At 36.4% G+C, this 17,248-nt stretch overlaps 1 protein-coding gene across 1 annotated transcript in view; it reads right to left on the reverse strand.

The window, feature by feature from the left end:
* Positions 1 to 17,248, reverse strand: part of LOC148951510 (protein hobbit-like) — a 114,459-nt gene that overhangs the window by 69,402 nt on the left and 27,809 nt on the right. The window contains 2 exon segments of the mRNA XM_089091135.1: positions 8,172 to 8,382; positions 15,148 to 15,348. Coding sequence (XP_088947261.1) covers positions 8,172 to 8,382; positions 15,148 to 15,348 — 412 coding nt within the window.

Consider the following 17,248-nt stretch of genomic DNA (forward strand, 5'->3'; position numbering starts at 1 on the left):
ACTCGCTTTAAGATCTAATTATTCATTTATATTATTACTTGTTGTATGTTTTTACTATGATTGTTTATTTAATAAATAAACAATTTATTACAATTTATTAATTATTATAATAAACAATTATTAATTATTAATATTAAAATTATTAATAAACAATTTATTAATTTATTATTATTATAATTATTTATTATTTTTTCTGGTAGTGGGAGGGAAGGGTGGGTCGGGGGTCATGTCGGAGGATCTGTTCATGAAGGAAGTTTTCATGGGGGAAGGGAAATTGCCATAAAGGGGGCGCCAGACTTGCCAGCATTATTTATTGGTTATTTGGAAGTATACAACCATTTTCAGGAAGGATTTTTTCTGGAGGGTGGGGGGCTAGAGGAGGGGGTTACTCTGAAGAATATTTCCGTGGAGGATGTTTCTTTGGGGTAAGGGACATTTCTATGAAGGGGGCGCCGGATTTCCAAGCATTATTTAAAAAACGATCAGAAATTAAATAAAAAAATTCAAGTTTTTTCAACTGAAATGTAAGAAGGAATATTAGAACTTAAAACGAACAAAAATTATAACGTAAGTGAGGGGGTTCTCCCCCAAGTCAATACCTCGCTCTTTACGCTACAGTTTTTTTAGTGCTTTCAAAAGAGCTATCTATTCTAATTAACCGGCCTTTGTGATTCAGGGGTTTGTGAATCAAAACTTTTTTTTTAACTTTTCAAACAGTTCGTGGTAACGAACTGTAAGTAAGGAGCGACCCGGCTCAATGGTAACCAAAACTCTAGAAAAAGGATTTTTGATACCAATAGATATATCAAAAGAATCACATTTTAATACTGATTTCAAATATATAAGTTTCATCAAGTTTAGTGCTACCCATCAAACGTTACGCGCCTGAGAAAATTTGGCTGATTTTCAAAAAAAGGGGGAAAGACCCCCTAAAAGTTATATAACCTTAATGAAAATCACACCATCAGATTCAGCGTATCAGAGAACCCTACTGTATAGGTTTCAAGCTCCTATTTTCAAAAATGAGGAAATTTACATTTTTTGCCAGAAGAAAGTTCACAGATACGTGTTTATTTGTTTGTTTGTTTTTTGTTTTTTTTACCCAGGGGGAATCGCATAGATCCAGTGGTCATAAAATATCCCAAGAGGGCTCATTCGAACAAAAATTAAAACTTCTAGTGCCCTTTTTAAGTGACAAAAAAATTTGAGGGCAACTAGGCCCCCTCCCACGCTTATTTTTTTCCCAAAGTCACCCAATCAAAATTTTGAGATAGCCATTGTGTTCAGCATGGTCGAAAATATGATAAATATGTCTTTTAGGGTGACTTAATATCCCGAAGTTCCCAGAGGGAGGGCTAAAAGTCATGAACTTTACCCAATGTTAACATATAGTATTGGTTATTGGGAAGTATACAGAAGTTTTCAGGAGGTTTTTTCTGGTAGTGGGAGGGAAGGGTGGGTCGGGGGTTACGTTGGAGGATCTGTTCATGAAGGAAGTTTTCATGGGGGTAGGGAAATTGCCATGAAGGGGGCGCCGGACTTGCCAGCATTATTTATTGGTTATTGGGAAGTATACAACCATATTCAGTAAGGATTTTTTCTGGAGGGTGGGGCGCTAGTGGAGGGGATTACTCTTGAGAATATTTCCAGGGAGGATGTTTATTTGGGGTAAGGGAAATTTCTATGAAGGGGGTGCCAGATTTCCAAGCATTATTTAAAAAACGATCAGAAATTAAATAAAAAAAAACAAGTTTTTTCAACTGAAATGTAAGAAGGAATATTAGAACTTAAAACCAACAGAAATTAGAAAGTGTGTGAGGGGGTTCTCCCCCAAGTCAATAACTTACTGTTAACGCTATAGTTTTTTTTTAGTGCTTTCAAACGAGCTAGCAATTCTAATTAAACGGCCTTGGTGATTCAGGGGTGTGTGAATCCAATTTGTTTTTTTAATTTTAAAGTGTACAGCGTAGTATTGAATAAGGGGAGATCCCCCTCATATACGTAATAACATATACGTAATAAAAAAAAACAATAAAAAAACAAGCGATACGGCTCAATAGTAATCGAAACTTTTAAAAATGGAATTCTGATGTCAATAAATATATCAAAAGAATGTTTTTATCATGTCGATTATAAATATTTAAATTTTTATATGTTTAGCATTACTCATCAAAGGCTACGAGCCGGAGAAAATTTACTCAATTTTTTAAAAAGGGAGGGCACATCCCCTGGACGTGTAAGAATTTGTAATGAAAATACCACAGTGAGATTCAGCGTATCAGAAAACCCCATTACATAGGTTTTAAGCTCATATCTGCAAAAATCTGCAACTTTGTATTTATTGCCAGAAGAAAAATACAGGAATATAGAAGTTAGTTACGTAAGTTAATTTGTAAAGACATCCATTTAGGAAAAGAAAAGTAAAATTTTTGTGCAAATAAAAGCTACATTAACTAAAAAACGATCAGAAATTAAATAAAAAAAAAGTTTTTTAAAACTGAAAGTAAGGAGCGACATTAAAACTTAAAACGAACAGAAATTATTCCCTATATGGAAGGGGCTGTCCCCTCCACAAAGCCTTGCTCTTTATGCAAAAATGTTTCGCGGCCTCAAAGATCCATTTTTTAAAAAAAAAAAAATCTGTCGCTTAAATAGCGAGGCGTTGTGGTGGGGCCCGCCCTGGTTATATACGGCCTAATTTCGGGGATGGTTTTGTGTTAATGTCGCTCCTTACTTTCAGTTTAAAAAACTTGTTTTTTTTTATTTAATAAACTTCAAAGAGGGCTCATTCGATTGGAAATTGAAAATTCTAGTTTACTTTTGAAGAGTCAAAAGAGATTGGTGGGCACCTATACCCCCTCCAGGCCCTTTTTTTCTCAAACCCATCTAATAAGAACTTTGAGATAGCCATTTTTTTAAAAACACTTAAAAGATCATATAATGAAAACTCCGGGGTTGACACAGCCACCCAGGGCCCCAAGGCAGGCGTTGTAAGTTATGCCCTGGGGCAATATATGGTTCTTATGGAAGGGTTGCACGTGAAAACTTCAGAGAGGGCTAATTTGATTGGAAATTGAAAGTTGTAGTTCAGTTTTTGAGAGTCAAAAGAGATTGGAGGGCAACTAGCCCCCCCCCCACGTCCCTTTTTTCCCGAATGTATCCGATAGAAATTTTGAGATATATATTAAGTTAAAAACTGTTCAAAAGTCGGATAACAAAAATCAGGTGTTGACACAACCCCCCAGGGCCCGGGGGCAGCCTTGTAAGTTATGTCCTGGGGCATATATGGTTATTATGAAAGGGCCACTCGTATAAACTTCAGAGAAGGCTCATTTGACTGGTAATTGAAAGTTCGAGTTCACTTTCTAACAGTCAAAAGAGATCCAAGGGCAACTAGCCCCCCCCCCACCCACGCCTTCTTTTTCCAAACCTAACTGATGAAAATTTTGAGATAGACATTTTGTTAAAAATAAAATAGTTCAAAGGTCGACTAAGAAAAACTCCAGTGTCAATACAACCCCCACGGCCCGGGAGAAGGCGTTGTAAGTTATGCCCTAAGGGCATGTATGGTTCTTATGAAAGGGATGCTCGTATAAACTTCATAGAGATCTCATTTTATAGGAAATAAAAGTTCTATTTTACTTTTTAAGAGTAAAGATATTTAAGGTACCCTTGCCCCCCCCCCAATGTCCTTGTTTCTATAAACCCATTCATTACAACTTTTGAGATAGTCAGTTTTTTTAAAAATTGTTAAAACGTGTGATAACAAAAAATCCGGTCTCAACAAACCCTCCCGGGCCGGGGGCCGGCGTTGTTAGTTTTTTCCTGGGGGCATATATGGTTCATACGAAAGAGGTGCTCTTATAAACTCCAGAGAGGGCTGATTTGATTGGAAATTGAACGTTCTAGGTCACTTTTTAAGAGTCAAAAGGTATCCGAGGGCCACTAGCCTCCCCCCAGACTACATTTTTTCCTCAGACGCACTTAATATATATATGATTAAACATTTCATATAAGAAAATCGGCGGCGTTCAAACATCCCTCCAGGGCCCGAGGGTAGGTGTGTTAAGTTATACCTTGGGGGTCTATATTGTTGTTTTGGAACGGATACTCGTATGAGCCTCATATAAGGCTCATTTGATTGGAAATTGAAAGTTGTAATTCACTTTTTAAGGGTAAAAAGTGATCGGAGGGCAACTAGCCTCCCCCCACGCTCCATTTATTTTTTTTCCAGACGCACTTTATATAGAAGGGGTTGTCGTATAAACTTCAAAAGGGGCAAACTTTTTTCACTTTGATATTGTTACTTTTATACCAGTTTTGATACTTTGAAGAAGGTTTGATATTTTTTTTAAAGTTTGATTTTGAAATAAGGAATTTTAAAAAATTTTGAAACTTTTTGCAATCAAAACGAACAAAAATTAATTAAAAAAAATTTCATAAAAATAAGGTTTCTAAATAATATTAACGGCAATTTTAAAATTAAGATTTGAATATAAAAATACCTTTTAAAATTAAAAATTAAACCGACCAGAAATTACTATTAAAGAATAAATGAAACTCAAAACGAACAGAAATTCAATAAACAATCATAGGAAAAAACATACAAAAATTAATAATATAAATTATTAAATAGATCTTAAAGCGAGTAATGCTTAGATTGAATATGAAAATCAAGCTTAAAACTAAAAAAAATATTTTGCTTTTGAAGTATAAACGAAACTCAAAACGAACAAAAATTAAATAAACAATCATTGCAAACAAACATACAATAGATATTAATGTAGATGAATAAATAAATCTTAAAACGAGTAAAACTTAAATTGAATATGCAAATCAAGCTTGAAACGAACAAAAATCACTACAAGCAAGAGTTTGGGTATCGCCTCCTTCTCTCACTGTAAAAGTTAAAAACCTACTGCGTCTTTGGCGCTTTACTGAAAATTATATGCGTACTTTGAGCAGTCTTGGAAAGTCTAAACAACATCAAATTTGAATAATTGATATATAATAATATTAGTTGTTGAAAGATCCATCAGTACAAGAATTTATTTCACTCTAATTTTATTTTTATTTTCAATGCTGTAAGAACTGGAAAAGAAAATATTTGTAATATAATTCGTTTTTAGTGAAGCGCCAATGACGCAGTAGGTTTTACACTTTTACAGTGAGAGAAGGAGGCGATACCCAAACTCTTGTTTTCAGTGTTTTTTTGCATCAAGCTTGATTCGCATATTCAATTTAAGCTTCACTTGTTTTAAGATTTATTTATTCATTTACATTAATATCTATTGTTTGTTTATTCGCATTGGTTGTTTATTTAATTTCTGTTCGTTTAAAGTTTCATTTATACTTTAATAGAAAACTATTTTTTTTCGTTTTAATCTTTACTTTAATATTAAGTATAATCATTAATCGCTTTAAGATATGTTTATTCATTTATATTATTACTTTTTGTATGTTTTTGCTGTGATTGTTTATTTAATTTCTGTTCGTTTTGGGTTTCATTTATTCTTTAATAGTAATTTCTGGTCGTTTTTATTTTTAATTTTAACAGGTATTCGTATCTGCTGAACTTAAGTTTAAAATGGCCTTTACTTTTCTCTGAAAAACTTATTTTTCGGAAATGTTTTTTTTTTAATTAATCCTATAAAGGGCTCTAGAGCCACCTCTTTTGGCAGCTTCTTCTGCAAGTTCCGCCTTCCTTTCAATTTGACAACGGTGGTCATTTCTTGCGCTCGTTTTTACCGCTTTGTCTGCTTCTCTATAACTGGCACGTTTAAAGATAATTTGGCTTGGTACTTGATTCTGAGAAAGGGTTTGTTTTATACATTTTCTGTTCTCTATGAGGGCCCATGTCTTGTCTGAAAGCCACTGATTTTTCGGGCTCTTTCGGTAGCCAAGAATTTCCGAGGCAACCGATTGAAAACAAATCTTCATGTCCTTCCGCATGTGTTCTTGATCTGTTCTGGTTGAGAGAGAGCTTGAAAGCTATTCGAAAGTTCTACCACAAAATCGTGCTTCAATGTTTTGTTTAGCAGCTTGTCTGAGTCAAAAGGAGGGTCGGAACGAGGAGTCTTCTTTGTATTTCTCCTCAACTTGATTTTAAATTTTGCCATCATAAGTGGTCAGATCCTGCATCAGCACCTCGGTACGATCGTACATCAATGAGGCCTGAGCGCCACTTTCGGCTAACCAAACAATGGTCTATTTGATTTTAAGTTAAACCATCAGGGGAGGTCCAAGAATATTTGTGGATGTCAACATGAGCAAATAAGCTCCCACCAACAATTAAATCATTGGCTGCTGCAAAATCAACGAGCAATTCACCTATATTCATTTCGGTCTCCAAGCCCATGGGTAACCTAGTACTTGGGGGCAATAATCCCGGTCGTTGCCAATCTTTGCATTAAAGTCTCCAATGAAGCATGTTATGTCAAGCCTAGGTATATCTAGGTATATCCTAGGTATATCCTAGGTATATTGTTACCGCTTGTAAAGTTCTATAAAATTGGTCTTTTACCTCTGCATTTGCTTCACTGGTCGGGGCATAGCAAACTCCCACAGAAAGCTTGGCATGCAATCCAGTATTTTGCAAGACAAAGAAATCAAGACATGGCAAGTAATGATGGAAGTGAAAATATCTTTGAAAGCTCGCGTCTGTAGGTGGTTAATTTAAAGTAACTGCAGGATAGTGGAGTAATTAGGCTTATCTATGCAGATGTTGATTAAAAAAAAAAACAATTATTGTGATTTTTTCGACTTATGCCAAGCAAAGAACACACAAACTGTCGATAAATAGTTTTAAGCGGTCTTACAGACCGCTTAAAACTATTATCGTTTTCCTAGTCAGTTTAAAGTAATTCTTGGATGAGTAGGAAAGTGGTATGTTTAATGTAGTTTGTGGGACATTAATATAATTAAGCTAATTTCTGCAAAACTTGTTAAACAAATAAATTTTCTATTTTTTTCTCTCTGCAGAGAACACAAAAAACACAAAAGTTTCGTCGACAAAAGATTCTAATCGGTCGTCTGATTTAGTTTTAGGTCCACTGACAATTAGTCTTTACTCTTTTTTTGATATTTCAGTCATATTATTGTTATAAAATGCAATTTTTGGTCACCCATATCCAAAAAAAATAACCAATATCACAACTCTGTCAGGATGACAGGGCATTACAGAGTGGTGATTATTTTGGTCTCCAAGAGATAACCACTGAAGGGCACTATTTTTTCTATTATCCTAAATTTGTAATAACAGGGATTCACTTAATGTTTAAATTGTCTTTTTCAGGCATTTTATTTCGTAAATACAAGCATTATGCAGAAATAGTCAGGTCATCACTAGGTTCCGTCCGTCCGTCAAAAAAAAAAAAAAAAAAAAAAAAAAAAAAAAAAAAAAACATACGAGGGTGCTTTTCAGCCAGTTATAACAAAAAAAGCAACAAAAAGACAAAGCAGATATTTCAGTAAATATCTCCGTTAAGCTGACCTTTACGCTCAAAAAAGGGAATTAAAACAGGCACGTTTAAAAGACCTAACCTTTTTAAGTAAACTAATTCGTTTTTTTCTTTATTTTTACCCCAGGGGTAATCGACCCAGTGGTCCTAGTATATTGGGAGAGGGCTCATTCTAATGGAAACTAAAATTTCTAGAACTCTTTTTAAGTGACCAAAAAAACTGGAGGGCAACTAGGCCTCCTGCCCCGCCCCTGTTTTTTTCCAAAATCGTCCGATCAAAATTTTGAGATAGATATTCAGTTCATCATAGTTGAAAGGCTCAATAACTATGCCTTTGTGTATAACTATTGATTACTATAACTATTTATTGAAAAAGAGACAGAGAGAGAGAGAAAAAAAAATAATTTAAGACCATTCAAAAGATAGCTGGGTTCTGCCAACTTTAAAACGTAAGTTTTTTCATACCCTTTTTCCTTTCCCCGTTTTTTTTTTAGCGCTGAGGACGGCTTAGCAGAAGTCTTCTATTTTTTTCGCTGCCTGCAAATCAAGCTCGTTTAGTTCCTTAATTTTTTTCATATCCTCATTTTTTTTTATTGAATGTCGTGTATGTGCTCTCAGAATATATTTACATCATAAAGTAAATATAATTTTTGTATCCCTCGTCTTCAATAAACAGAAACAGATGAAAAAACAGAAAAAAGGGAGAATTACCGATATGAGTCATGATCCTGGTTCATAGAATATTCTGGAACTTTGTCAGGAGCACATGGCATTACAGAGTGGTGATCATTTGGGTCTCCAAGACACAACCACTGAAGGGCAATCGTCATCTTTAAGTTAGGCATCTGCAACAACCGGCAGTCATCATACTTTGATGCAGTCCGAACAAATATATTAAAATCACCCTTGAAGAGAAAGTTACCTAAAAAAACAGAAAAAAAAAATAAATTAAAACTAGTTTCAACTCGTTAAATGACATCAATATTGCACCCAAAAACGATAGTAGCGTAAGCAAGGAACGGGGCTAAAGAGATTGCAGCCCCCCAAAAAATTGCATAACACAAAAAAGGTCAGAGATTAAAATTAGTTCATATTTATAAATATAATATTTTCTGTAGCTATATTAATGTCTTTTATGGCCTTTTTTGACACAATAAATTTAATAACAAACACACGATAATAAGCCATACGCCCCTATTACGTACACGACAATAAGCCACGATAATAAGCCCCCCCTTTCTTGAACAGAATCCGGAGTTTAGCTCCTTTGGAACTGAGTTTTGGGTACGTCCGCAAACGGTCATTTCAAGAATTAATACGCAAAACCAAAACCGGAGATAAAAACCAATTAAGCTTGTGAAGTTATCCATTTAGCCCTTTCTATCCAATATGTAAACTTGGAAAAAATTAGTTGTCCTACTAGCGCTTTTATCTCAGAACTAGGCAACCATTTTATCTGTTCTCTCCTGGGTTTTCCTATTGCACCCAACCACGCATTGCACTCCCGGCCAAGGACAGTGAATCAAGAGATCGGCAATTGTGCGACGTAGACCATTGATCAGCATACGAAAAATTTAAAGTAAAGTAAGTTTTGAAGTAAGTAATTTAAAGCTAGTATTACGCTTCGCGTAATGCTTGAGTTTTGAGTTTTGGGGCCTCTCCCAGGCCACTTGGCGCGTACCCAGGTGGCCGATAGGGGAATGTCCTGTAGATATGCAGGGCACCTCTCGGTAGGGAGGCGCGGACCAAGGGAGGACCTGGTCTCTGGGGGTCTTGAAATATAGCTGGAGCACCCACGTCGGGGGGCCATAAGTTCAGGCCGAGGAGGTGGAAGGCCCCTCTGGTGTGCACTGGGCAGGGCCCATCAGCGTATGGATACTTCCTTCCAGTCACAAACCTTCTCCCAGCAATGGGAAAATTGTAGGTGATGCGGGATGCCAGAAGGGCGCATTATCGGTAGTAGATATAGCCGGCCCCTGCTAGGGGTGGAGAGGAGTGGCTTACCGGCGTCCTGAAATTAGCCACGAAACCTTCTTTGTTATTAAAAACTATGAAGTACAAACGATCAATAACGGGAACCAATCCTGCTGCATTCAGGGCGACCGAGGAAGTTACCGCGTCCGGGGCAACCGACGATCTGACGACCGAGAATCTCGTGAATGGAGACCCTTTAACAATGTTGATAACTCCAAACCCGGAGGCTATTCTTTCCCCTAAATTGATTTTATCTATTGGAACCCTGAACGTTAGGACACTTGCTAAACAATGCAAAATAAATCTTGTCCTAAATGAACTAAACCGATATAAATGGGATATTGTGGGACTTTCAGAAACACACCTCCCTAGCACTGGTGAAGAAAGGATCGGCAACACTAGTCTGATAATGTCTGGGAGAACCGATGGCGTCCATCGCCAAGGTGTTGGTTTTTTTATGTCGAGTAAGGCACGAAGATCCCTGATTTCCGTAACGGCCGTGTCAGAACGGTTGATTATGATAAGAATGAAAGGATCACCGATCAACATCACGATTATACAAGTCTACGCTCCTGACTGCAGCAAACTAGATGAAGAGTCTGACAATCTCAATGAATTTTAAAGAGACAGTGATCTAGCCATTACCAACACTCTCTTCAAACACAGAGAACGTCGTAAGGCGACATGGACCTCGCCGGATGGAAAAACCCGTAATCTTATTGACTACGTTCTCATCTGTAGGTGCTGGAAATCTTCTGTGCTAACACTGTCACCCTCGCAGGTGGTGATTTCGACAGCAACCATTCCCTGGTCATGTCTGCACTAAAGATACGCCTGAAATCTTCGGCAAAGCTGAATAATAGTCCCGCTCGTTTCAACAAACATCTTCTCAAAGACCCTCAAGTCCGCCAGACCCACATCGATGAAGTGTCTACTCAAATATCGGACCTTCTTTCTAATATTCCTATAAATCTATCTAAACAGGATATCGATAAACTGGTCAAAGACTACTCTAAGATCATCAGCAAAGTAGCAGTGTCCGCCCTAGGAACCAAAAAGGGTGATAAAAAGCCTTGGATAACCAACGAAATCATTTTATTATGTGCTGAGAAACGAAAACACAATAACAGGTCAGAAAGAGAGAGCAGGGACAGATATAAGCAGTTGAAGCGTGCTGTAGAAAAAGCCGCCCGTAGAGCCCATCGCACCTACATTAAAGACAAATACGAACAGTGTGAGTCTGATTTTAAGAAAGGCGAATCATACTTCAAGTATAAGAGAGTTCGTGAACTAACAAGCAAGAAAATTCTCAGTTCTTGTGCACTGCTAGATAAAGACGGCTCCCAGATACAAAGCACAGAAGGTATCCGATCGAGATGGATGGAGCATTTCAAAGAAAAGCTTAATCCTGACATCCATCCAAATCCTGCTGTCCTGGAACTGTTTCTCGTTACTGTCTCAGACCCCAGCCCACCTCCTCTCCATTCTGAGGTCGAGGATGTCATCCAAGCACTGAAGACTAACAAGGCTCCTAGCCCGGACGGAATACAGGCAGAACTGCTGAAGGGTCCGGTGTGAACCACTTATAGATCTTTTCCACAAGATTGTATCCGCTGCCTGGCAAAAGAGGCGTTTCCTAACTTCTTAGCGCGAAGCCAGAATTGTTCCACTACACAAGAAGGGGTCAGGGCCGATATGTGATAATTACCGTCCTATTAGCCTAACAAGTCAAACTGCCAAGATCTATACCCGAATTATACTCCAACAGATCAGAGCCGTGTCATCCTTAGTCATCCAAGAATACCAAGCCGGTTTTCGCCCTGGGAGATCGACCGTTGACCAAATTTTCAATGTTCGCCAAATTTTAGAGAAATATCTGGAATTCGGTCGCAACCTGTATCAGCTCTTCATCGACTTTAGGCAAGCAGTTGACCTTATTTGGAGAAATGGCCTATGACATATCCTCCTCCATTATGGAATCCCACGAAAGCTAGTAGATCTTATCAAAGATATGTACTCCAAATTTGGGAGTCGCGTCATGACTAGTGAAGGTCTCACTGACAGTTTCCAGGCTTCCGCAGGTGTTCTTCGAGGATGCCTCTTGTCTCCTGAGCTGTTCAACCTTTTCCTCACAGCAGTCTTATCCCTGGTTGAAACGACTTGCGGCGCACATATAGGGGGTGTTCAGACAGATAAGCTAGCCTATGCCAACGACATCGACAAAATGGCTGAAACACCCGAGGATCTACAAGCCATTGCTAACGACGTCCTGGAAGCCATTGGTTCTTTAGGAATGACATTAAATGTATAAAATACTAAGGTTACGAGGTACTCACAAAAGTCTCCGGATACAGTTAAGCCAGACCTTAAACTTGATGGAGAGAGTCTACAGTGGTTCGTCGAGTTCCCTTACCTTAGTAATTCGATCACCAGCGACAACAAAAGACATTAAAAGACATTAAAAGACGTCTCGCCCTCGCAAATTCCAGTTTCAAGGCCCTTAAGCCCAAATGGCGAAGCAAGGATTTGTCTCTGCGGCTTAAGACACGACTTTTCGATACCCTGATCATCCCCATCGCAATATACTAATGTGAAACATGGACGCTAAAGGTAAATGACAACCGTCGACTCGCAGCATTTGAAACTAAGTGCCAACGCCGTATCGCCGGGATCACTTACCTTGATAGAATCTCAAATGTCGAACTTTTCGAGCGCCTTAAAGTACAACAAACAATTCTCATGAAAGACCCAGCTCCAGCAACTTCGATGGCTCGGTCACGTACAACGGATGAGTCGGTCCCGTCTCCCAAAAATCCCCTTGGAATGCCAAATTCACGGTTCTCGTCCTCGTTGTCGTCCCCCAAAAAGGTGGAAGGAAAACTTTGCACCTCACCACCTCTCGAACCTTCTTCACCTATCAGAAGACCGTGAAGCATACAAAAGGCACATCCACGCCATTACGAAGAAAGAGGCCCCAAGACACCCTTCAAGGGCGGATGGGACTTAAGTCAAGTAAGTCATTACGCTTCGCATCAACATAAAATTTGTTTACATTTTGACTTACATTTATGCTTTGTGCCATTTACATTCTGTTTAAGGATTGACTATTAATTATATGATTTGCTTTTATAATTTGTTTTAATCGGACCTTCAACTATTTCAATGAACCTTAAGCTGTATAAAAAATTCAGAAACCAATACTGCTGCTATACAGCTAAAACATGAATTTTACGATGGTAAAAAAAAGCAAAACAAAAAATATTAGTATTTTTTTGCGCCTAACTTGTAAAGGTTATGAGGTTGTCAATAAGCATTTGATCTTGGAAAAACAAGCTTAAAAGGGATGATATGGCAACAAATCCTTAAAAATCTACCCTTTCAAACTTTTATACGATTTTAATGGTGGCCGGCGTTTACCCCCCAGAAAATACCCCCCCCCCCGTGGAAAATAAGGCTTTACAAGTTTGAGAACTCTCTTTGAGTTTTATCTTTTCAATTTCCGTAGGGGGAAGGAATTTTGGTACTTGTGTATTATGAACCACTAACTCAAGTTTACACTTTGTAAAATTCGAGAACACGCCGCTTTTTTCGTTAGTTTAGAAATAAATTTGGACTATAGATTTTCACATTCCGGGGGGGGGGGAAGTATAGCGGGGCTGCATGCAAAATGTGTTTGGTACAATTATTCTGCATATTAGATAGATAGATAGATAAGTGTATTTTAAAGCCAAATATACGGCCATGAACACAGTAGAATAACATAAATGAAAGGCACAAATAACATAAAGTTTGATCAGCCATCATCATATAACACTTAAATGAAACACTACATTAACCTAAAAATAGTACTAATACTTGGAAAAACGGTCACCGAGAAAAAAAATATTTAACACTTCAAAAAAACATTTAAATGAAACATTACATTTACTTTATACTGGGATTTTTTTTTTGCCCATATTTGATATGTTTGAAAAAATAATAGTCTAAGGTGCTCGAAATAATCACCATATGACTGTGTGACTCACCATGACTCACCATTAAGCTGTACGAACAAGGTGGTTTGATACTAAAATGAAATGAAAGAAAGATTAAGATCCACGTTTAACAGATGAAGAATGACAAATTACCAAAGACTGTGTTTCCTAACTATCCAAATGGGGCCAAACGAAAAACAGGTCGTCCCTGATTAGGGTAAGAAGAGGTCAAATGGAAAGATTTAAAGGACATTTAAACTTCCGCGAGGGGGTAAAAAGCAAAGCTTCGAATAGACTGGGGCGGAGCAAAAGCATGTGCAGTTGTGTTGGCCTCAGGTGGCCTAATGCTGCAGTGAGTCGGTAGTAGTAGCAGTACTTGATTGAAGTATGGCTTCAGGTGGAAGAGATGGCATTAGTTCGTCCTTGACATTGTTAGATCCCTTTCCTCGGTGTTTCTTTTAAAAGCGATAGGGCTTCTCCATGTTTGCAAGTAACTCCTGGGTTATAGGCAATAACATATGCTAGTTCATAGCCCAATGGTCAATACTTAAGATACTTCATACTCAATATTTAGCCTCTATACTGAAGCGCGTAAACAAAGAACACATGCTGAGATGAAAAGGACACCAAATGATTGAACAAAACAAAGTTACTCCACACTTAATGTTCAGTCTCCATAATGAAGCATATAGTACATATATATACCGAACTGAAGAGAAAATACAGGTTTTTCTTATGCTGAAGCGCATATTAAAAAGAAAACAACGCAATGAAAAAACATTAAATAAAAAAAAACACGCGAAAAGTTACTCCATAATTATTACTCAGTCTTCATAATGAAGCACTTAATACTTTGGTATATATATATATATATATATATATAATATATATATATATATATATATATATATATATATATATATATATATATATATATATATATATATATATATATATATATATATATATATATATATATATATATATATACCAAAATGAAAAACAATATTCATGTGCTCCATACACATTACTCAGTCTGAAGCCCATAACAAAAAGCCCATACACATTACCCCATACCGAAGCCCATAATCAAAAGAACACATATTTAAAAAAATTTAAGAAAAAAAAAGCTATTCCGCACTCGCATTCACTCTCCATAAGGCATATATTACCAGGCACGTAGTATGTACAAACTGAAATAAAAAGAATATATACTGAGGTAATTAAGCAATATTGAAACTAAAAGAAGAAAAGAAAAAAGTGATAATATTTTTCACCGGATAATTGGTACTTTAAAAATAAAATAATGTGTAAAAGAAAAATTCAAAACTATTCTACAATCAATACTCAGTCTCTATATTGCACATATTACTCAGCATATAATATGTACACACTAAAATAAAAAAAAAACGTATACTGAGTTACTTAAGCTTCAAGAGAAAGATTGAAGCTAAAAAAGAACTGATAATTTTTTTCACCGGATAATAGGGACAAAAAAAAAAAAAAATGGGTAAAAGAAAAGTACAAAGCTATTCCAGGCTCAATATTCAGTCTCCATAATGCGTATATTACTCAGAACGTAATATATATATATATACTAAAACAAAAAGAACATATACTGAGGTATTTAAGCTTCAAGAAAAAGGTTGAAGGTAAAAAAAAAAAATACAGACAATGTTTTTTCACAAGATCATTAGTACATAAAAAAATAATCACGTGTAAAAGAGAAATAAACCTACAGTTTGTCCAATCCATAAGCAGATCAACCCAGGTCACCTCCATCTCTTCAGTGGAGTTGTAAGGATCAAGGGAGGTGTGGAGCAGTATAGTCATTTGTCGAATGGAACTAGTAATTCTACCATGAAATAAAAGTCTTGACTTGTCCCAAAATGGCAAACTCGGACTAGGATCCTTTGATGGTCGATTTACCCTTTCGATTGCTACAAACATGAAAATTACAAGCGAAAAAGATACTAGAGTATATAAGAATGCTGTTATTGGTGTTAAAAGCAAAGACCATTTACCAATAAACACGGGAGCAGCATTAACGTTATCTTGATTAAAATGTATCTTTCTAAATCACTGACAACTAATATTGAATGAGGAATTTAATAAAAATTAACAAGATTTTTTTTGTTATGTCTGTACACCCATTTGACCTTCTTTTGAATTGCGTCTCTTTCATCTACAAGGTGTCCAAAAAGAGTACCGGATTGTTGCCCTCCCCCTCTCATGCTAGTCCTACAGGCACTTATTCTGTCCATGAAATTACATAACTGAGAAAATTTGGCTTTTTGGGGGTGTTTCCCCCTTTATCGAACATCAGGCAAATTTTTGCACGCTGTATTTAATGGATAGAATAACTGCCTGTAGGTCTGGCATGGGGGCCATATGACCGATGTTGGGTTTCACGTATAATTACAACACCTCCTGGTGAGACTGGTGTGTTTTGTTTGCTCCTTTCAAATAAATAAGTTTGATTTATTGTAGATTCAAATCCGGCGTTTTTTTAGGGAAACCCTGTGTAAAAAAAAACAATTAAAAGGGGTATAGATTTGACGTGTGGAAGAGGAGCTCTTTTTCAAGTTTCGGCCAACAATATGAAGATATTTGTTTCTGATAATAAAAAAATTTTTTGGAATATGATGCAATATTTGAAAACTTAAAGTACAAAGGACAATGAAAGTGAAATCTAATTATCTTAATTGGGTTAAGTGGAAACTTACACAGACATATATATATCTAAATAACGCCTGTACATCTAAAAATAAAACGGCCATACTATGAATATATATCTAAAAAACGGAGAAAAATTGGGAATTGAATATTCAATGAAAAAGACCTCCACGCAGCTGCGCAGGCTTTTGGTTGTATCTGGGGACAAAGTGAATAATAAAGAGACTTGGGGAAAAATTGTCAAAAATATGCAGGTTTTGACTTTTTACGGACGAAGAACTTTGTCAATTTTAAGTCATTATTTATTTTTACCTATTTTCACGATTCAGCATGACAACACTAACTAAAGCGTTACACCCCCAAAAAAAAACTTCATAATCTTGAAAAAATGCAAAAACTAGCAGACAAAACATGGTTTTTGTATATGAACACTTTTAAGATTGGTCCAGAGGGCAAGATGTTTTATTTTATTTTATGTCCTTGGTAGATTAATAAAGTTGATATATTAGTACGTAGGTCGGTTGGAGCTGTCTGTTATTAAAATCTCCCATCACAAATTTCTAAAGCTTGCAACCATAAGAAAAAGACGTATTTTAGAAAAAAAATTCTTTACACAAACTGTCATACTTAACATTTACAGGTTTAAAACTGTTCCAATCAGTGGCTGAAACTGCTGTCCTCTGGAGTCTCCAATTGTCTTATGACTTTTAATATTTTCCTAGTATTTCTTAAATCTCCAATTTAATTTCCATCTGTTTTTCGGTTGTGCTATGCCCTCCCCTCAGTGGTGGATCTGGCCTCTCCTGTACCTCGGGCAAAATCTTAATTAGTGCCGCCCCTGTCTCCTACAAAATTCTCAGGCCAAATTTTACAAATTTTCGTTTATTAGCAAAATTATTTTCAATTTATTACTTAATTAATGATTTATTTTTAATTAATTATTTAAAATGTTTAATTTTCATTAATTTGTTTAGTTATAATTATTTAATTATTTTAAAAATAAATTTACAATAATAAATAGAACTTATTATAATTCTTTATTATATATACGCCCTCTGCTTTACTTATACTACTAATACTTCTCTATCATACATACGCCCTCTACTTTATTGTAGGCTGTCAGTTGTCTAGTTGTCTAGTGTTGCCTAGACAGTTAGTTCTCTC

This window comes from Artemia sp. Qi Xiang Cuo, chromosome 6 (genome assembly GCF_049724085.1).
Source record: "Artemia sp. Qi Xiang Cuo chromosome 6, ASM4972408v1, whole genome shotgun sequence".
NCBI lineage: Eukaryota > Metazoa > Arthropoda > Branchiopoda > Anostraca > Artemiidae > Artemia > Artemia sp. Qi Xiang Cuo.